The 22,350-nt window shown below is 53.2% G+C and overlaps 1 protein-coding gene across 3 annotated transcripts in view; it reads right to left on the bottom strand.

Annotated features, from left to right (window-relative positions):
* Positions 1–22,350, bottom strand: part of SH3RF2 (SH3 domain containing ring finger 2) — a 113,944-nt gene that overhangs the window by 6,880 nt on the left and 84,714 nt on the right. For 2 of the 3 annotated variants that reach the window (XM_039910239.1, XM_001512087.4), the window contains exons 6-10: positions 11,277–11,371; positions 10,107–10,277; positions 5,041–5,273; positions 2,742–3,103; positions 149–451 (exon numbers count right to left, since the gene is read on the bottom strand). In XM_039910239.1, the coding sequence (XP_039766173.1) occupies positions 179–451; positions 2,742–3,103; positions 5,041–5,273; positions 10,107–10,277; positions 11,277–11,371 (1,134 nt within the window). In that variant the 3' untranslated portion in view covers positions 149–178. The remainder of the gene's footprint in view (positions 1–148; positions 452–2,741; positions 3,104–5,040; positions 5,274–10,106; positions 10,278–11,276; positions 11,372–22,350) is intronic. The other variant, XM_007666394.3, reaches the window with a different exon arrangement.

Raw genomic sequence — 22,350 nt, forward strand, 5'->3', positions numbered from 1 at the left:
AGGCAAACCCCTCCCCTCCAGCTCTGGCCGGCAGCTCACCCTTCCCCTCCCTAGACCGATTCACCCACTGGGCCACCAGAGCGACCGCACGGCCTCAGGGCAGGCAGGCCACGCTCAGCCAGGGTGACTCACGGCTCAGGTAATTCACCTTTCTTGGCTTCCGAAAGCAGGGGCGGATTTATTTGCCGGGGAAGATCGGCTGGATGACCGGGATGGGGAGGGTCAGGGACGCGGCCTTCGCGTACGTGGGTTTTCTCCTGGGCTCCGTCTGGCCGGAGTGGGTGCCCCCTCGGTGAACAAACAGAGTGGTCATCTCCGCGGATGGCAGGCCGGCCTCTAGCTGGGAGGCCTCGGGGGAGGCGGGTAGGTCGAGCTTGCTGAGGGCGGTGTGGGAGCCGGACTGTTTTGGCGGGGGAGGGCTGTAGTTCTGGAATCTCACCGTTTTCACCTGCTGCAAGAAGGACAGAGAAGGAAGAGTGATGAGTTGGGGGAGGCGGGGGGGTGGTGAAGTTGTCTCTGGCTGCGTCTGAGCCCGGCGGCGGAGCCCTCTCGGGTCCCCTGGGCGGTGGCCGGTCAGCCCAGAGATGAATCACGTCTTTCCCGGACGTGGAGGGATGCTCGGGCTCCCACTGTCTGTGATACCCTTCTCACTGTACTTCGTCTATCTCACAGCTGACCTCTCACCCACGTCCTTCCTCTGGCCTGAAGCGCCTTTCCTCCTCGTATCCGACAAATACACCCCTTTTTCAAAACCTTATTGAAGATTATAAGCCCGTGATTAGACCGTGAGCCCGTCGTTGGGCAGGGATCGTCTCTATCTGTTGCCGAATTGTACGTTCCAAGCGCTTAGTACAGTGCTCTGCACCTAGTAAGCGCTCAATAAATACTATTGAAGGAATGAAGGCACACCTCCTCCAAGAGGCCTTCCCTCACTAAGCCCTCTTTTCCTCTTCTCCCACTCCCTCCTGCTCTGCTCTGACTCGCTCTCTTTATTCATTCCCTTTCCCAGCCCCACAGCACTTATTTATCTGTAATTTATTTATTTCTATTAATGTCTGTGTCCCCTCTGGACAGTAAGCTTGTTGTGAGCAGAGAACGTGTCTGTGATATTAGTTTATCGAATTCTCCCCAGTGTTTAGGACGGTGCTCTGCACACTTTAAGAGCTCAATATATATACAACCGATTGAAAGTTTTTGCCTGTCTCCCCCTGTAGCTTGCAAGCTCCTTGATGGCCCGCTTCTACTTCATTCTCCCCACTGTTTAATGGGTGTTCTGCCCTTAGAAGGCGTTCAGTAGCTACCACTGATTAAGGGGGTCTATTTGGGTTTGCTGCCAGTTTCTCCCCCTGGGAAGGAACGGTAATTGGCAAGTGCACAGGGACACACTCACACCTGCTCAATCGCTTCCTCAAACAGCTGAAAGCAATTTCCAGGGGAAGGCAATGGAGCATGTGTGGGGTTTCCACAGAGCATGAGAGAGGTGAGTGTGGGAAAGTTGCTCCCCTGCTCCGGTGGAGTCAGGTCTGGTTCAATCAGGCCTGGTCAGAAGAAAAGAGGAAGTTGGGCTGAGTAGGTTTGGGCCGGGCCCAGATATTAGTTCTTTCATTCATTCAGTCGTATTTATTGAGTGCTTACTGTGTGCAGGGCACTGTACTAAGCACTTGGAAGGGTTCAACAATAAACAGATTTATTCTCCGCCCACAGGTTTACAGTCTAGAGAGGGAGACAGACATTAACGGGGCTGAATGAAGGGAGCAAATCAGGGTGAAAGTAGAGGGAGAAGAGGAAAGGAGGGCTTAGGAAAGGCCTCTTGGAGGAGATGTGCCTTCAGTAAGGCTTTGAAGCGGGAGAGAGCGATTGTCTTAATTGTGCCGAGCCCCCCAGCGGAGCTGCTCGTTGCCCAGGCTACTCTGAATTGTGCTGCTTTTGCTCCGGGGAGCGGCTGTGGTCTTTATCCCACATCTGCAGTGGCTCAAACTGAATTCCACGGCTATTTTCAGCCCTCGGGCCAAGGGATGATGATGTCCCAGTGGGTGTTGGCTGCCATTTTATTCTCGCTTTCTCCCACCCTGCTCTGCCATGATCCAACACCGGACCGAAAGTTCCGGGGCCTCGGTCACTAGGAGCCACCCTCTGCAGAGCTCGGACCGGTCAGCCCGTCCCGGCAGCCTGCCCAGAAAGGTTGTTGCCACACCCGGGGGTGCGTGGAAAATGAAATGAGAGAAATCAGAATGTATCGCTCTTAGCCTAGTGGTTCCCGCCAAGGAGTCATTCATTCAATCGTATTTATTGAGCGCTTACTGTGTGCAGAGCACTGTGCTAAGCGATTGGAAAGTACAATTCAGCAACAAATGAAATAGAACAGCCAGCCCCACTAGGGAAGCAGCATGATCCAGTGGAAAGTTCACTAGAGGGCTAGAAGTCAGAGATTAGATTAGATTAGTCAGATTAGTATCCCAGCTCTGCCCCGGCCTGCTGCGTGATCTTGGACAACTCTCTCGGGGCCTCAGTTTCTTCGTCCATAAAACGGGGAGGAGATACCGGCTCCCTCTCCCTTTTAGACCGAGCTTCATCTGGGACAGATGATCTTGTGGATCTGCTCACCTCGTATCTACCCCAGCGCTTAGTACAGGGCTCGGCACCCGGTAAGGGCTCTCTAAATGTCACAGCGAAGAGATTCGCGAGGGGACGGGAGGCGGAATCCCAGTGTCGAGACTGGGGGAGGTCTCCGCGGCACCTACCTTCTCGCTGCTGTTTCTGGAGTTGTCCGGTTTCACCAGGATGGAGGGGGGCGCCGAGGCAGGGGGCTTTATGGGGGGCTCACTCTTGACCGGCGACCCTCTGGCTTCCAGGATGAGCGAATTGGCTGCAGAGTGGGTCCGGCTCTCGGGTCCTCTGGCCAGGAACCCGGCCACCAGCTCGCAGGGTAGAGAGAGCCTGGGGCCAACCTCGGCCATCGAAAGGCAGGGGGATGGCGAGGAGGCGTGCGGCCGGTACGGCTGGCACTGCTGGGGCCGCACGAGCACCGTGGGCTGGCGCCGCAGGGAGCCGGACACCTGGCTCACGGGCACGGAGGGCTGGACGGATCTCGGCAGCGACCCGGCTAAGGGAAGAATCACGACTCGTGTCAGGGACGCTGGGGCGCTTCCCGTTCTCAAGAAGGACCTGGCTTCTAATCCCAGCTCCGCCACTTGTTTGCTATTTGACCTTGGGCAGATCACTTAATGGCCTAGTGGTTAAGGCACAGGCCTGGGAGTCAGAAGGACCTGGGTCCCAGTTTCACCATTGGTCTGCTCTGTGGCCTTGGGCGAGTCACTTCACCTCTCTGGGCCTCAGTTACCTCATCTGTAAAATGGGGATTAAGACCGTGAACCCGTGTGGGACAGGGACGGTGTCCAACTGGATTACCTTGTATCTACCTCAGTGCTTAGAAAGGTAGAAAGCACTTCAGAAATACCCCCAAAAATAAAATAACGTGCCTCGGTACCTAAGACCGTGAGCCCTATGTGGGACAGGGGTTGTGTCCAACCTGATTAGCTTGGATCGAATCCAGCATTAGTACAGTGCTTGGCACATAGCCAGTGCTTAACAAATGCCATAAAAAAAAGAAAAACCTCATCTCTGACGCGGGGACTACTTGGTCAGCGGCTCAGCAGGTGCACTCGCCCTCAGCAGAAGCCCTTCCCCGCCTCTTTCTGCCGGACCCTCTCCAAGTCCCCGAGACCTAGAGGCCACTAGCAGAGGAAACTGCAAATCATCTCTCCAAGTTCTTCTGCATTCCTCCCACCCACCCCACCTTCACCCCCAGCAATGTCCAGGATCCTCCAAGCCTTCCCTGACCCTTCGTGATAGGAAGCAGGAGGAGGTTGAGAAATGGCTGGGGTGTGGCTGGGACATGGCAGGGACTCTCTCTGAAGGGCTGAGGCAGCACATCTCAACTCTAAACCAGTACCTGAATGGGAAAGTGCTGTGCTGTCCCAAGGAGAACTTCTTCCTTCCTCCTTCAGACAGGAACCAAGTTTTCCAGGGCCAAAGAAGGGACAGAATCTTAGGGCTGGGGCCTCCAGGCACGTAGCGATCAGGGATGGGTCGGCTTTGCACCCTGTCGCCATGCAAGTGTAAGCACAGTTGACTCAATGATAATTACGGTATTTAAGTGCTTACCATGTTCCAGGCACTTGTTTAAATGCTGGGGTAGATGGTAATAATAATGAGGGTATTTGTTAAGCGCTTACTATGTGCCATGCACTGTTCTAAGCGCTGAAGATACAAGGTTGGACACAGTCCCTGCCCTGTTCGAATCCCCGCTCTGCCAGTTAGCTGTGTGACTGTGGGCAAGTCACTTCACTTCTCTGGGCCTCAGTGACCTCATCTGTAAAATGGGGATTTACTGTGAGCCTCACGTGGGACAACCTGATGACCCTGTATCTATCCCAGTGCTTAGAACAGTGCTCTGCACATAGTAAGCGCTTAACAAATACCAACATTATTACATGGGGCTCAGAGACTTAATCCCCCTTTTACAGGTAAGGTAACCGAAGCACAGAGACATTAAGTGACTTATCCAAGGTCACAGAGCAGACAAATGGTGGAGTCGGGATTAGAACCCATGTCCTCTGATTCCCAAGCTCATGATCTTGCCTCTAGGCTAAACTGCTTCTCTAGCGGGGTGTCAGGTGGTGATTGCCCCTGGGAATTGTTCTCCGGGGGGCTAAGTCACTCAATCCCCCCAATTTCCTTTCCCTCTCCTCCCTCCCCTCCACCCTGGCATTTAGGCATGGTGGGAGTCATAACTAGTCCATACCACCCTGCTCTTGGGAGCCAGAACGGGGATCAGAGGTGGAGCCAAAATGTTGCTCTACCTTTGGCCTCCAGACAGCAGCGGCAGGAAGAGGAGGAGGAGGAGGGAGAAAAAGAGGGTGCTGACGGGGAGATTACAGTGGCTCCGCTTGGAGCTGAGCTCAAAGAGATCTGGGCGAGACTGGATATAAGACCACCCTGATAACGACGGTATCGTCGGCTCTGCTCCGTCGTACTTACCCTTCCTCATGCTGCTGCGCCCTCTCCGTAAGGACATCTGTGCTGGGGTTCTGGGCCCCGTCATGCTTCTCACCGGCGTCACCACGGCGGTCGGCACCAAGATGGACTTCGGGGCCCTGCTCTGCCTGGGGCCGCTGTCCGAGACGCTGCCCTGGGATGAAGCTGACGAGGCAGATAACGTCCAGGTGGCGTAGAGGGTGGGCGATCTGGAATCGGAAAAGCTAGACGTCTTCCTAGTTTCATCGGTTTATTTTTTTCAAGACGGAGAAGAGAAGGTTAGGGAAATAAAACTAAGTCCATTTATTCCCTCCCCACCCCCCCCCCATCAGCTAATCTTTAAACTCCTCAGGGAGGTTTTCTGCTTCATCCACTCTTGCCACACCCAGACCCATCCTGCCCATTCAGTCAAGATTTCAGGTTGGTCTAAGTCCATGTCCACAGAATGACCTAATCACTGTCCACCGTGTGGATTAGCCAGGGTCCACGGCTTAGTCTTGCACTGTCTAGAGCTTGGCTTCATCAGAGTCCCTAGCGTGGCCCAGCCAGGATCCGTAGCATGGCTTAGTCGGTGTCCGTAACACGGCTTGGTGCCCACAGCTCGGGCTTGTCGGCGTCCAGGCATGGACTGGCCAGTGTCTACGTTGTGGCCTAGCCAGGATCAGCAGCGGGGACTAGCCAGTGTCCACAGTGTGACCTAGCCAGTGTCCACAGCACAGCCTAACTAGGTCTCAGAGCACTGCCTGGCTGGGTGGTCTTTCCGGAAACCAGAAAGGGATGCCCCTGGAGGGAAATTAATGTAGCTCTGGGAGAATTGGCCTCTCCTGTGTTCCAAGCCAGTACCCAGTGCCCGTTCACGATGTCCCGTCACAGAGCCCACTCGCTGTATGGGCAGACACTGTTAGATTATTGCAGATCAGCATTTCGTTGGCAAGGAGGGAATTTGAAATCCTCTCCACCACCCAGCTGTTCACTGGGAGAGCGTGATCGTTCCCCCCTCCTTCCCCGGCCCATCCAGCAGCCGGCTGGAATGGTCTCAGCCTTCTCCGGGCCCCTCAGCCTCTGCTTGGCGTCTCTGGAATCACCTGTGGTGCTCAACCAACAGCCCTGGTGAAGCCAGTAGGACCGGGCTCTCTCCAAAGCAGCTCGGTCAGAAGCCTCTTGGACCACGAGATCTCTGTGAGAATGGGGAGTGCCTTGGCAGATGCTGAGGCCTGGGGGACTGCACGGCTCCTCGGAGCCTCCTTCCTGCTCTTGGGGGAGGGACAGAGGGAGAAGCAGATCCCAGACTGGCTCCAGGCTCACTGTCAAACGGTCGCGTGATCTCACTTTGGTCTCTCTGACACACTTGAGTGAGAATGGATATTTGTCGCTGATTGTCGGTGGTTTGCAATAGCCCAGACATCATCCCTAATGATCAGGGTTCTCAGTCTTGCATGCCGAGCCTTCCGGAAGGAGAAATCTGAGGCTTTCCCCAGTTCCTTCTCTTTGCTGTGGTTCTGCTGCTCTCTGTGCCAGGGGCAACCATTTCTTTCTGCATCTGCTTCTTGAGAAGATCCACAGGCTCCCACCTACCCCTGCCCAAGACCCCCAACAATCCTCTGTCCCCTGACCCGCTGGACTGTTCAATCCCCCACCTGCCAGGGAATCAAGGAGATGGGATCCTTCCTGTACAGGGCCTGCTGTAATAATAATAATAATAATAATGAAAATATCTGTCAAGTGCTTACTATGTGTCAAGCACTGCTCTAAACACTGGGGAAGATACAAGCTAATCAGGTTGGACACAGTCCCTGCCCCACATGAGACTCACAGTCTTAATCTCCATTTTAAAGATGAGGTAACTGAAGCGCAGAGAAGTTAAATAACATTCTAGCGTTCCGTGACGGGATTTGGATTGGAAAGTGAAGGGAAGGGCACCGAACTAACCGACTGAGTTGTATTGCAGTCTCCCAAGTGCTTAGTATGGCACTCTGCACACCGTAAGAGCTCAATAGATACCATTGTTGAATGATAGATTGAGGAAGAACTAGTCCCAGGGGCGCGGCCGAGGCACGGGTCGAGGAACGGAGCCGACTTGGGCCGGACCAACCAGCCCTCTCTCGGCCAAATGTCGATGCGGCTCTTAGGCGTGGTCTCATCGCCCCGAGCTCAGGGCCGGGCAGGATGCCAAGGAAAGCCCGAGTCGCCGGTCCGGTTCTGACACCGGTTCCCTTCCGTGTCCTTCGGCGAGTCGCTTCGTTTTCATAAAACTCAGCACTTAGCTGGCACTTTTTCGGTTTTGCCATCCAAGCACTTGGCCAAACTGCATTGAATAAGCCCCAGAGTCCCTGTACAAGGAGGCTTTTATCCTCCTCCTTTTCCAGGTGCAAAGGACAAGGAGACGGCGCATGCTCAAGGGTACGGGAGGGAAGGGTGTCCGGCCTACGATTCCAACCCGATTCCCCCCGGTGGCCCTCACAGAAGCCACGGGGCTGGCCCTTCCAGGAGAGAGTCGGGAGGGGGTCGGCCGGACCCGGGCTGGTGTGGGTTCAAAGCCACTGATTCCGAAACGGTCTTGGGGCAGCCAGATTGGTCATCCCCGAGCCCGGGTTTGGGAGTCAGAGGTCATGGGTACGAATCCCGGCTCTGCCACTTGTCAGCTGTGTGACTGTGGACAGGTCACTTCACTTCTCCGGGCCTCAGTTCTCTCATCTGTAAAATGGGGATTAAGACGGTGAGCCCCAGGTGGGACAACCTGATTACCTTGCATCTACTCCAGTGCTTAGAACAGTGCTCTGCACATAGTAAGGGCTTAACAAATACCAACATTATTATTATTATCCCTGTGGATCTGGGAGCTGCTAAACACACCGGTACTGAATCCGTCACCAGCCCAGCGGTTTAAGCATCCGGCCTCAGTCCACTCTGTTATATTTCATTCTCCCAAGTGCGTAACACAGTTCTCTGCGCACTCTAAGTGCTCAGTAAATCCCATTGATTGATTGAGAGCCAGTGAGAACCCGGGAGATCCTGTCCTGCTATTCCTTGGATCTTAGAGGTCCAGAGACCCCAGCGGGTCCAGCCGCATGAGGAAGGAGAGCAGAGAAGAAGGGAGACGGGAGAGGAAGATAGACGAGAGCACAAAACTGCTCCCGACCTAGCCCCGACCCAGCCAGGGTTCTCGACGCTCCTTCGGCTCAACGGCTCTGTCGCCAAGAGTCCGAGGGCACTGCCAGGGGCGCTTCTGGGTAGCGCGTTGCTCAGGGTGGAGTCTGCCCTTTTTCTCTGAGAGCCAGAGATTGCGTCAGGGACCGGGGCTGAGACGGCTTAGTCTGGGCAGCGGCGTTATTCAGTCTGTCGGCTCCTAGCACAGCTGGAGAACAGCAGGCTCAGCTGTTCCCCAGAGGGCAGCTGGATCACCGTGCACACACACGCACTGCGACCGTGGCAGATCCTTCCACAGACTAGATCATAATAATCATGGCATTTGTTAAGCCATTACCACGTGCCAGGCACTGTTCTAAGCGCTGGGGTAGATACAAGATAATCAGGTTGGACACAGTCCCCGTCCCACATAGGGCTCACCGTCTTAAACCCCATTTTACAGGTGAGGGAACTGAGGCACAGGGAAGTTAAGTGATTTGCCTTAGCAGACGAGTGGCGGAGCCAGGATTAGAACCCATGACCTTCCAGGCCCGTGCTCTACCCACTAGGCCGTCGATGGGCAGCCTTCTCGCCGACTAGAATCCAGCCCGCCCTCGGCAACCAGCGGACGTCGGTCTCTTGGAGAGGTCAAAACCGTCTCACCCACTGTTGGTGGTTGTCTGCAGAGTTGTTCTTTGGTTTGAAAGTGACACCTCTGATGGTGTGATTGTGAGTATCCCACTGCTGCTGCTGATGGTGAGATCCTTTGGTGTGACATACCGAGGATCTCTTGAACACCGTGCCCGCGGAAATATAATAGGGCCCTTTTCTGTCCCTTTGCATTGTTCGGACGCAAATGGTTAAGAGGGGCTAGGCATGTTCCATTATTGGCAGGAATTGCCATGGAGTTGTTTTGGCAATAGTGGTGAAGGCTCGACCTGAACCATTCACACTCTCTCGCCCAGGCCTTCGACGGCTCGTTCAATGGCCAGGCCCATGGCTAGTTCAATCAGTCAATCAATCAATCAGTCGTGTGCAGGGCATTGAACTACGCGCTTGGGAGAGTACAATATAACGATATAACAGAAACGTTCTCTGCCCACAATGAGTCTAAACAGGGAGACGGACATTAATATATATATAAGTAAATTGCAGATGTGAACATAAGGGGTGTGGAGGGGATCTCCCCATTTTGGGTGTCGGCTGATGTCATAGACAGTGGGGTTCTGCTTGAGGACTTGTTGTGGGCTCCCAGTAAAGAAGTAGCCTGGGCTCCCCAAGGGTCCAGTGACCTCCAGGGTGCCCTCCAGCCCCAGTGGTTTGAGGCATATTCCCCGAAGAGGCGTTACGGCGGCTACCCTGAGCAAAGAGGTGCTTCCCCTCATCCCTCTGGCACGAGCTAGGGTCAGAGGAGCTGGGTTAGTGACTGTAGACAGGGGTAGCACCTTTTGGGGCAGGTAGCAGAGCGTCGGGGGTGAGAAGCAGCGTGGCCTAGTGAGAAGCAGCACGGGCCTGGGAGTCAGAAGGACCTGGGTTCTAATCCCACTTGTCTGCCGTGTGACCGTGGGCAAATCACTTCTCTGGGCTTCAGTTCCCTCATCCGTAAAATGGGGACTAAGACTGTGAGCCCCATGTGGGACAGGGATGTGTCCAACCTGATTAGTTTGCATCTGGTGCTTAGAACAGGGTTTGGCATATAATAAGCGCTTAACAAATACCATCAGCATCATTATTATTATTATCAGGTAGAGCTAACCTGGACTGCCCCCCGTCCCTGGACATGGAGGGGTAAAGACCGCCCCTCGTTTCCGACGTTAGTGGGAGAGGCGGCCAAGACCCCCGTGCCTCCATCAGTACGGTCCAACTCTCAGAAGGTGAAGGGCACCACCACCGCCCCCCTCCCCTGTCACCGGTCACGGACATTCCTCCGGAAGCAAACCAACCTGAAAAGAGGGACGACGTAGTTTTGAGGGAAGATCCCGATTCTCCCGGTGACCAAGGACACACCCTTGAGCCAGCCCTCGTGGTACTTTCCTAGAACACGGATCCCTTCTCCTTTCTGCAGATCCAGCTCATCCGGGCCATGGGCCGAGAAGGAGTGCAGGGCCACGTACCTGGGGACAAACGGGATCCATCCTTCTCTGGGATTTATCGAGCGCTTACTCTGTGCAAAGCACGAGACTAGGCACTTGGGAGAATATAATAGAGTTAGTAGACACGGCCCCTTCCCTCAGGAGCTTACAATCTAGCTGGGGGAGACCGACAGCAGAATAAATCACAAGTTGGGGGAAACAAGTGAATTTAAAAGATTTGGACATGAGACCTGGGAGGTGGGGAGTGGTAGATCATTGCTTAGCGGGTTAAATGCATGGGTGCTGCAGTGGAGAGGGAAATAGGGTGGGGAGATAAAAGATTAGCCGGGGAAGGCCTCCTGGAGGAAATGTGGTGTGGGGTGGTACGGGTGAGAGGCAGGGCAGAGTATTTTAGCAAATCGAGAGCCCAAGAAGCACATTTTCAGGCTTAGTTCATGGATGCTGAGGGTCCCCCTGGTTTGTGATTGTACTCTATTCGTTTGTTATGGTTATTGTATTGTTACTTGTCTTATAAGCCACATGATTGACTTTAGTGTAGGGGAGCTGGGGAGGAGTGGACAGGTGATAGGTTGTTCCTGCAAGAACCTATATTTTTCAGAAGCTGGGAGCAGCCATCTCTGGAGGTGGAGTCCCCCAGTTCAAGATTTTTCAGGATTCCAGGAGGCTCCAAACTGTGCACTGTGAACAGCTGGCAGGGGTGAATTGGACAAGGCAGCTCCTTGCCACCCACCTCTAACGGTTCCTAAGTGACCGTCGTGGGTTTTCGCCTCCTGCCCGTTCCAGGAGGTAAGGGAGTTTGGTCTCCGTGACTTCCTGCCCCCCCACAGCCCCGCCGATCCGGGTCTCCAAGGGAGGCTGACCCAAGTCTTGCCCTGGAAATCTCTAAAAAAAAAAGTCGGAGGTGATGATCTGCCTCGGATGGCTTTGTTAAGCACAGGGGCAGGGGAATGGTTGAGATGACCCTAGCAGTCCTCCTTGGGGAGGGCCTCCTGAGGCTCTTCGCCTCCGCTTCCTACTCACATGTTAGCCGATATGTGTTGCTGGGAATAGGGGAGGGTGACGATTGCCGAAGAGGGTCCCAGGGGTCCGGAGGTGGAGTAGTACGCGGTGCCGACCTGTCAGAGAGCAACGGGGGAGAAGACGGTGAGGGCTGGCCTGGGACCCCCGGAGGGCTCGGTGCCCGCGTGGACCCAGCTGGAGGGCCACCCCAGGGACCCGCTGGTGTGGTAGTGGAACGGTCAGCGGGGAATCCAGGATGGGCAGCGAGGGGAGTCCGATCCATTGTTTCCCACCGAGAAAGGGCCACGCTCAGTCCCGATGGTCGCCGCCGATCAATCCATAGAGGATATTTATTGAGCATTTACTATGTGCGGAGCACTGTTCTAAGTCCTTGGGAGAGCACGATACAGGAGAATTAACGGACACGTTCCCTGCCCGTAATGACCGGTCCACACAATAAATGAGAATCGTGGTACTTGTTAAGCGCTATCTGCCGAGCACTGTACTAAGGACTCAGGAAGATACGATGCAGTCGCATTGGATACAGTTCCCTTCCCACGTGGGCCTCACGGTCTAAGGGGGAGAGAAAACGGGTATCGGATCACTGTTTTACGGATGAGGAAACGGAGACACGGAGAAGTTAGGGGCCCAAGGTCACCCGGTAGAGAGGTAGTGGGGCTGGCATTAGAACCCAGGTCTCTTGACTTCCAGGCCCATGCTCTTTCCACTAGGCAGTGTTGTTTGGCACTGTTTCCCCTTGCTCTTTGCTCCCAGCCCCCAGCTCTGGGATTAAAGGAAACCTGGTTGATGATCCCAATGGAGAAGAGAAGGACTGCAAGGGGGAAACAATTTTCTTTTCTCTCCACGGATACACCTGGCTGGGATACACCTTACGAAAGACCTCACGGTCGGCCTGTTTCTGATCGGCACTAACCAAACAAGGGTCCTCAGCCGGCTAAGATCAGGGGGATTCGCTGGACACCCTCTGCTGTGATCCACAGTTAGGCAGGAAGCTGGTGGGCCAGGATGGAATTCTCGTCCGTGCCTCCTGTTTGGCAGGGGAGTCCACCTGATTGACGGCAACTGCCCGGGGATGCCGGCTCCCCTTTCCACTCTGGGGCCTGCCCTGACGGTCACCCCCAGGGAGGAGAGAGGAGAGGGAGGGGACGACGACCTGCAACCCTGCGGGTGGGGTGGCCTAGTCACGGCAGGCCTCTTGGAGGAGATGTGCCTCCGGTAAGGCTCTGAAGGGAGGGAGAGTAATTGTCGGATACGTGGAGGGAGGGCGTTCCAGGCCGGAGGCGGGATGTGGGCGAGATAGATGAGATTGAGGTACGGCGAGAAGCTTGGCATTAGAGAATAGAAGTGTGTGGGATGGGTTGTAGTAAGAGAGTAGCAAAGTGAGGAAGTATCGGGAAGGGTGATTGAGTTTAAAGCCAATGGTTAGAACATCTGGAACAGACCTTGAGCGGGCCTTGAGCAGATCTTGGGCAGGCCTTGAGTGGCCACTCATCTCCCGACTGTGGCCACTCCAGCCAGAAGGGGACTGACCGCAATCTCTGACTTCAACTGGCCATCCATCCTCTGAGTGCTCCTTTGAACCCAAGCATTGGAGCGGAAGGCCAGAGCTCGGAGGAGCCGGAGACTCCCTCTGGGCCCCCTCCAGGGAAAGCCATTGGCAGGTGGGGTGTCATGCATTTTACATGACTTTCCTTGGCAACCACCACCCACCACTGAGTTCCAGCTGATTCTCAGGTGGGGGACTGCCCATGTTGGGCCAGATTTCAAAACCAGACTTTCCTGTGAAAGCAGCTCCTGAACCCCACCCTGCCCCGGGCATAAAGAGACCTTCCGTCCTCCTCGTTTCAGGGCTCCTTGTGTAGGGAGGGTCCATGGCCCTGGGGAGCAGGCCAGTTGGGGAAACCATAATGTTCATTACGTTCAGGCACAATTAAATATGCTCAGTAGGCTGTATGGGACCACAGGGACCGCAAGTTTGGTTTTTAGAAAGAACATCTGTGCCTGTACCGGGGTGATCCTGTCTATCCTCATCGTCATCCCCCTCGTCCCCTCAAGCACACTGAGGCTAGGTCAGGCTCAATAGGCTGATCTAATCTCTGGCTGGACTCTGGTCCTCCCTCCTGGGGCTTGACCGGGTCAGGCTGGACTCACGTCCAGGCTGCGAGGACCCAGTCCGTCAGTCCAAAATAGACACTTGCAGATGTGTCTATGGGGCTGGTGACTTCTGAGGGACAATTTGGCTAGTGAGCAGGTGAGTGAGGGGTAAGAGTAAGCTTGTGGGTGCTTCAATGTGCTGATGGATGCGTGTGTGTGTGTGTATGCTGGGTGTGAGTTCATGTTACCTTGCTACACAATGACCATGCTTGGCCTAGTGGAAAGAGCGAAAGACAGGGAGCCAGTAGATCTGGCCTTCTGTATGACCTTGGGCAAGTGCTTCATCTCTCTGGGTCTCGCTTTCCTCATTAAATCCCTGTTGTCCCTCCCCCTTAGACTGTGAACCCCATGTGGGACAGAGGCTGGGTCTGCTCTGACTATTCTTCCAGACTGTGAGCCCGTCTTCGACACTGTGAACCCGTTGTTGGGCAGGGATCGTCTCCGTTGCTGAACTGTACTTTCCAAGCGCTTAGTACAGTGCTCTGCGCACAGTAAGCCCTCAATAAATACGATTGAATGAATGAATGAACATTCTGCATCTATCCCAGCGCTTAGGGCAATGCAGGCGCTGAACAAATTTATGATTATTATTCTCTTTTGGCATGAATTCATAAGTCAAACCACACCAGACCCTCAATTCTGGATAGACTTCAACTGGGGAGTCGAAAGAGGGAGGGAGATGTGGCACTTTGCTCATTCGTTGGTAGATGGAGGTAGCCAGGGTGAGCGTTTGGGGTGCTGAGGGGACTTTCTGGCCCCAACAATGGCCATCTCGCTCATCTGACAATCCCTGCCGCTCCAGCTGGAAAGATGTCCCAAGGTTTGCATCTCGAGGCCGTGAAAGGAGCTCCCTCGACGTGACGGGAAAAGAGAAGGCGTCAGGCTTTGGGAGAAGCTGCCGCGGCTCTGCCGTGAGGAGGAGGGTGAGAGGAGAGCCTGGTGCCTTCTGGGGCCGGGCCAAGGAACAGCCTCATTAAATGGGTGACTAATCTCATGTTTGCAGAGATTATTGGAAAACTGATTAAACAGGATAAACTTCATTTAACACCTATAAATTTCAAAGGGTGTGTTTGAGCCTCAAATCCTCCCGATCCAGAATCTAAACTAATCTCTTAAAGAGAGGGGAGCTGTGGAAGGGCAGATAATACACATCCATCCTGCAGGTGTCCATCCTCTGCGTGCTCAGCCTCTTGGCCATCTGGCTAGCCCTGGGGAGAGATACTTGGGACCCTAAATGGCCCGAAGGAAGCCTGGGAGTTTCTGAATGGGCTTGTTTAAATTGCACACAGAAGCCAACTTTCCCCTTGCCCCTGTGCGGGAGAGAGAGGGAGACTGGCAAGGGGGAGAGAAGATGAAGAGCGGGAAAGAAAGACTTAGATCGGGAGCTCTATATGGGACAGAGACTCTGTCCATCTTTATATCTACCCCAGCGCTTAGAATGGTGCTTGAAACACAGTAAGCGTTTAAGAAATACCTTAAAATTTTCAAAAAAAAGGAGAGGGGAAGAGAGAGGAAGACAAGGAGAGAAAGAAAATAAGGGAGAGAAGGAATGAGAGAGAAAAGGAAAAGGTAAGAGAGACAGCTAGAGAGAAGGAAAAGGAAAGGGAGAAAGGACAGGGAAAGAGGGAGAAAGGGAGGAAAAGGGGCACCAGGTATGAAGTAGAAGTGAATGAGTAACAGATGGCAGAGTTTCTTCTGCCTGAGAACGTCTGTTTCTGTCCCAGGGATTAAAGCCAGGAAAAAGTGGTCATTTACTTGGAGCAAATGGGTCAAACAACTGGTTGTGCCCAACTCTGGGCTCACCCTGCTCTGGAGTCTCTGGGCTCACCCTGCTCTGGAGTCCCCCTGCTCCATCCCTGGGTGGATTTATCCGAGGGAGACTATGTCCGGCTCGCAGTCCGGAGGCAGGTCCCTTTGGAAAAGGGAGGACCCTGAAGTCTCTGACCCACAGTCTCCAGTCGACACCTACTGTGAGGGCGGGTACTGGGTATTCTACCTCTATTGCTCTCTTCTAAGCGCTTAGTACAGTAGTCATGTCATAAGCTCATCCCCCTAGACCCTAAGCTCATTGTGGGCAGAGAGCGTGTCTACCAATTCTGTTGAATTCTACGCTTCCAAGAGCTTAGGACAGTGCTCTGCACATAATAAGCTCTCAGTAAAACCCATCGATGATGATGATGAAATACTATTGATCGACTGATTGACTGAATTGACTTGCCACGTGGAGTTCCTGACGGGGCAGGAGGCTCTTTCTGAAACCACTGGGTTGTTTCCTGAAGCCATCAGAGGGTCGGGCCATTTTCCCTAAACCTTTTGAATGGTCTTTTCCGCAATGGTCTTTCTTTCAAAGGGGCCCAAACCCGGAATTCGTAAAGATCAACCATTTCTGATTGAGGGTTCCTGCTACTTCTAGTTTAGTGCTCATTGGAAAAACAAATCCATCAATCAATTGTATTTACTTAGCGCTTACCGTGTGCAGAGCACTGTACTAAGCTCTTGGGAGAGTACAGTAAAGCAATATTACAGACACATTCCCTGCCCATAATGAGCTTACAGTCTACCTGGGAAGACCATTCACAACCATCTTATTCTGGATCCAGCGGCCGGCTAGACCGGCAAGAGGAGAGATTGCTTGCCTACTCTTCCTTCTTTCCTAAGAATAATAATTATAGCATTTGTTAAGTACTTACTATATGCCAAGCACTATTCTAAGTGCAGGGGTAGATACAAGGTCATCGGGTCGACAGTCCCTGTCCCACATGAAGCTCAGAGTCTTATTCGCCATTTTATAGATAAGGTAACCGAGGCCCAGAGAAGTGAAATGACTTGCCCAAGGTCACACAGCAGACGAAGTGGTGGGGCGGGGATCAGAACCCGTGTCCTCTGACTCCCAAGCCCGTGCTGTCGCCACAAGGCCACGGTGCTTCCCATTCTTTAGGCCGAGCATAATGCCTGATTGCTGAGTCAACCCTGTAGCCCACCTGGGATTCAATAACTTGTTCTCCTTCCTAGTTAGACTGTGCACTCCATGTGGGAAGGACAGTTTCCGACCTGATTATCTCATATCTATCCCAGGGCTTAGTACAGTGCTCGGCCCAGAGTAAGCATTTAACATATACTATTGTTATTATTATTATTGTTATTATTATTATTGTTACCTGGCCCAGCAGTCTCATCGACGGTATTTATTGAGCATCTGCTGAGTCCGACCCATCAGCGTGGGGGAGTACAACAGAAATAAGATCTATCTTCCCGGTCCTCAAGGGGTTTTCGATCTAAAGTACTCTGGCTCTAGCAGGAGCACCACGCATTCTCTCTCTTGCTCTCTTACTTTCTCTTCCCCCGCCTTTCTACCTCTTTCTAAAATGTTTGGTTTGGAAGAGCAAAGCAAGGGTGAAGGAGTGGAAATGGGAAGGAAAGAAGTAAAAGAGGAAGGGAGAGGGAGGATGATTGTAGCAGGCCAGACGGGAGGTTTGAGCACTTATCCGGGAGGGCCAGGAAATGGGGAAAGTTAGAGACAGGGGAGAGAAACCGTGGTCATAATTGGGGGTTTAGTGGAAGGCTGCCTCCACCCAGTTGTCTTTGGTCATGGGGTCAGGGATCCGCCATTAATAAAGGGATGATCCCCACGGTCCTTTTAACCCTAGCTTATGTCCTCCTCTCCTTCCCCAGGTTCACTCTCTGGAGGAGCAGCAGAAGGCGCTTGAATAATCCACCTCCTGAATGATAGAGAGTCATCGTACGTAGAGATTTTCCTCCTTATACCCTGCCCTGACAGTCAAAGGAAGAGGCTTTTGGTCCAATCAATCCGCTGAATCCCCCAGTGATTCAGCAGGCCGGTGTTTTCCCCAGAAAACCGTTCTCCAGTGACATGGGGCTTCACAGGGCAACTCCTTCTCCCCAGGGGACCGTAGAGGACAGAAAGTCCTCATCAGAAGGAGGCGTGCACCCAGCTATCCTGAGAACGTCGAAGCGGCGACTGATCCCAAGAGGCTGGAGAAGTTAAATCAGGTGAAATGTTTCGGCGATTGCTACATCCGCCCCCACCTGGTGCTTTGCCAACTCAGTGGGTCATCTCAGTCTATATTGGGACCAGAGTAGCGGACCAGTCCACGGTTGGACTGTGCCTCTGGGGCCCATTCTGGGCTGGACCCCCGCACCCCCGGGACAGCCTACAGGGAATAACAATAATAATAATAATGATAATATTTGTTAAATAATGCTGGTATTTGTTAAGCGCTTACTATGTGCAGAGCACTGTTCTAAGCGCTGAGGTAGATACAGGGTAATCAAGTTGTCCCACGTGAGGCTCACAGTTAATCCCCGTTTTACAGATGAGGGAACTTAGGCCCGGAGAAGTTAAGTGACTTGCCCACAGTCACACAGCTGACAAGTGGAGGAGCTGGGATATGCTTACTAGGTGCCAGGCACTATACTAAACGCTGGGGTGAACGCAAGCAAATCGGGTCGGCCTGTGCCTCTGGGATCCACACGCTCCCAGGACAGCCCACGGGTAATAATAATAATGTAATAGTCGTTAAATGCTTACTCTGTGCCAGGCACTGAATTAAATGCTGGGGAGAATGCAAGCAAATTGGTTTGGACTGTGGCTCTGAGGTCCACTCTGGTCTGCTGGACCCAAATCCCCCAGGACAGTCCACAGGTGACAATAATAACAATAATAATAATAGTGATGATAATATGGAGAACTGTGGTGGTTGTTCAGCACTTACTATGTGACGAGAACATCAGGTTGGGCACAGTCCCTGTCCTACGGACTAAGAGGGGAGACCTTGTCTCTAGCCCCCATTGTAGAGATGAGGAAACTGAGGCATGGAGAATCGAAGTGACTCCGCTAAGAGCGTAGGCAAGTGGCAGAGCCGGGATTCCGAACCCAGGTCCCCTGACTTCCCAGCCCTGGGCTCTTTCCAAGGGCCCCGGGGACTAGGCCAGGCTCAGGAGGTGGGGCTCGCCAGGCCGGGCCGGATCGTTAGCGGTGCCAACTGGAACGGCCAACGGGGACCCACCCGACCATCCCGGCTCGCTCTCGCTTGTGTTCCCTCCCTGGTGGCTCGGGACCGTGAAACGGCTGTATTCTTCTCTCTTGCGATTTCATCAGCCTTGAGGTCAGATACGTCGTCGACTCGGTTTGTTGTGTCTAGGATCTCGGAGAAACGCAGACCTCGGGTGCAGCTTCCCAGGCGGGCCGTCCCAGGGGTGGGGTGGCTTCTTGGGGAGAGGGAGGCCTGCGTTCCAGCCGTGCTTTTACCACCCATTCGCTGCGGGTCACCAGGCGAGCTAACTCTCCCCTCTGGGACTCTGGGTCGACTATCACACCTACCTCCCCCCCCCCCCATCTCCCAGAGACGGTCCAACCATCGCCACTTCTTCAAACTTTGCCGAGGTGGCCTGCTGACCCCAGGTGTGTGGGCGAAGTGGGTAGCGAGAAGCAGCATAGTGTAGTGGATAGGGCACGGGCCTGGGAGTCAGAAGGACCTGGGTCCTAATCCCGGCTCCGCCACTTTGGGCAAGTCACTGCACTTCTCTGGGCCTCTGTTGTACTCTCCCAAGCGCTTAATCCGCAATCTGTAAAATGGGGATTGAGACTGTGAGCCCATGCGGGACCGGGACTGTGTCCAACCCAATTTGCTTGTATCCACCCCAGTGCTTAGTACAGTGCCTGGCACGTAGTAAGCGCTTAACGAATACCATAGTCATTATCATTACCCTATTCTCCCTCGGTGCTGTCTTTTCATTCGTTCATTCAGTCGTATTTACCGAGCGCTTACTGTGTGCAAAGCACTGTATTTAGCGCTTGGAATGACAATTCAGTAACAGATAGCGACAATCCCTGCCCAACAACGGGCTCGTGGGATGCAGTTCACGGAGAATCAAATCCGGTCTATTTTTTTTCCTTCCTCCTTAGAAGGTGTGAGGTCTGACCAGGGTCATCACACTAGACCGACTTCTTGGGGCCTTGTCCATCCTCGCCTCCCCGCCCCGGCCGGGTCTGGCAGTTGCGCCTGTCAGCCAGGACAGGCAGCTGGTCGGGTTTCCTGGCTCTCGGAGGCGGACGCTGGGAGAGCCGGTTCATTCGTCTTGACCGGTAAAGGGGGATGTTGAGATTAGAGAAGCAGTGTGGCTCGGTGGAAAGAGCCCGGGCTTGGGAGTCAGAGGTCATGAGTTCGAATCCCGGCTCTGCCACTCGTCAGCTGGGTGACTGTGGGCAAGTCACTTCACTTCTCTGGGCCCCAGTTACCTCATCTGTAAAATGGGGATTAACTGTGAGCCTCATGTGGGACGATCTGATTACCCTGTATCTACCCCAGTGCTTAGAACAGTGCTCGGCACACAGTAAGGGCTTAACAAATACCAACGTTATTATCTCTGTCGGTCCAGGGGCTGCCTGGGGTCACTCCCGGAAGTACCGTCTCTCAGAGCTGGAATTAAGGCAAGGATGGGGGAGGAATGCGCAGCTCAAGAGGCGTTTTACCCTCTGCTTCTTCCCTAAAGCAGAGCTACTTTCCTGCAGAACCTTGTGTGATGGTACTTGAGCACCTAGTACAGTGCTCTGTACACAGTAAGCGCTCGATAAATGCCACGGATTGATTGATGGGAAAGTCACGTTATAGTAATGCCGAACCAGAGGGGATTAATAGATCGGGGGTGGGTGGTTAGGAAGATTCCATCAGGGTGGACATTTCTCCATCCAGAGTCCTATATTATTGTGATATCTACCACTAGCAGAGTCACTCAGTGCTATCTTATAGTATTAATTCCTGAAAAGTAGCAAAAACACAAGGGAACCCAAAGTAGTATACAGCCCAGTTCAGTAAGGCTGAGGTAGAGGCCAGGGAAACCCACGCTCATTATCATTTCTTCCTACCCCTTGTCTGCTTGTGCATCGTGGGTGGATCGTGTTACTCAGAACAGGCTCATAATGAGGGAAGTACATTTCCTAATGCTTTCAGTCGTGACCATTGGTTAAGCGTTTACCCTATGCCAAACGCTGTGCTAAGCACGTCATCAGGCTAGACACAGTTCTGATCCCGGCTCCGCCCCCTGCCGGCTGTGTGTCTTTGGGTAAGTCACTAGGCCATGTTGCTTCTCACAGCGCCTGGCACATAGTAAGCACTTAACAATAAACCCATCAGTCATCTCTAAAAATTAATGAACTCCTCAGGACTCTTGTACATAAGGCTACTCAACTTTCCTCTTATTGATCAATCAACCAATCCATAGTATTTATTGATTTTTTTCTCTGTGCAGGGCACTGTACGCAGTGTCTGGGAAAGTACAATACACAGAGTTTGGTAGATGCAATCCCCGCCCCAAAGGACTTTTCATTCATCTATTCATGCATGCATTCATTCAGTTGTATTTATTGAGTGCTTACTCTGCGCAGAGTGCTGTACTAAAATAAATGAAATAAATGTTGGTATTTGTTAAGCGCTCACTATGTGCCGAGCACTGTTCTAAGCGCTGGGGTAGACGGGGGAATCAGGTCGTCCCACTTGGGGCTCACAATCTTAATCCCCATTTTGCAGATGAGGTAACTGAGGCACCGAGAAGTCAAGTGACTTGCCCAAATTCACACAGCTGACAAGGGGCCGAGCCGGGATTCGAACCCATGACCTCTGACTCCAGAGCCCGTGCTCTTTCCACTGAGCCACGCCGCTTCTCTAAGTCCTTAGGAGAGCACAGTCTATCGATAAACAGACACATTCCCTGCCCACAACAAGCTTACAGTCTACAGGAGGAGACGGACATGAAAATAGATTACCAAAGACCAGGGACCAGCTTTCTCTACCCCACGGCTCTCTCCCGACTCTCCGTCTCGGTATAGTGAGGGTGGGCTGGGGACAAGCCGCGGCCGGAAAGGGAAAAGGTTTCCCAGTCCCCCGAAGCTCTCTCTTGCCTTTGAAAGGTTGCCCAGTTCCCACTCTCCAGGAAGATTAACGGCAAAACCCCGTCACCCATACAAGGGACCTTGACAAGGGGTGGAATTCGCTTGGCTCTGGAAAGAGCTGGGGGCTTGGTGAGAGCCAGCAGGGGTGCAAGAGGGGATGACATCATTCGGACAGTTTTAGGCAGGCTATCAGGATAACTCTTTGGTAAACATAGGCTTTGCCCAGCCCCCGTTTTCTTTAGAGCTTTCATGTGATCCTGCACGGTAAGCCAGCTCCCTCAGAGGAAAATTATGTCAGTTATGTAAGGGTCGAGAGGATTTTTTTTAATGGGCTTCGTGTGGGGAGTTCAGATTGTGTTGAGCAGGGTATGGGGGTCCGGGCACCTGGCTTTTAGTTTCTCCTCACTCTCCTGCCCCATTCAATTGTAAGATCCTCCAGGGCCTGGAACTGGTCCTTTGCTTCTGCTGAACTCTCCATCGCGCTTTTACGGTGCTTTTGACTCAGAAGGGGCTCAGTAGATACCACTGATTGATTGCTTGACTGACTGACTGACTGAAGCCTCAGGGAGAGAACTCTGATTTCTTCATGAAGCCCAAGGCAGGATCACAAGTGGGGACCTTTGGAGTGGACCCAGGAGAGTTCTTGCCTCTGCTCTCACCCCAAGATGGCACCCCGTTCTCTACACTCTTGTTTGTCCAACCTTTTGGCGTAAGGTCACCGCACCCTAAACACCCCCATTATTGGACCGGACTAATGTCCTATCCATTCCTGAACTGCTTCTCCTCCAGCGGCACCCGGATGCTTAGAGGAACTGCGTGAGGGTCTAGCAGCGGTGTGGCCTAGTGGAATGTGACTCGGAGCCAGAGGACCTGGGTTCTAATCCCAGTTCTGCCTCTTGCCTGCTAGGTGACCTTGGGAAAGTCACTTCCATTCTCTGGTCCTCAGTTTCCTCAACCATAAAATGGAGATTAAATACCTGTTCTCCCTCCTACTTAGACTGGAAGCCTTCA

Source organism: Ornithorhynchus anatinus, chromosome X1 (assembly GCF_004115215.2).
Source record: "Ornithorhynchus anatinus isolate Pmale09 chromosome X1, mOrnAna1.pri.v4, whole genome shotgun sequence".
NCBI classification, from domain to species: domain Eukaryota; kingdom Metazoa; phylum Chordata; class Mammalia; order Monotremata; family Ornithorhynchidae; genus Ornithorhynchus; species Ornithorhynchus anatinus.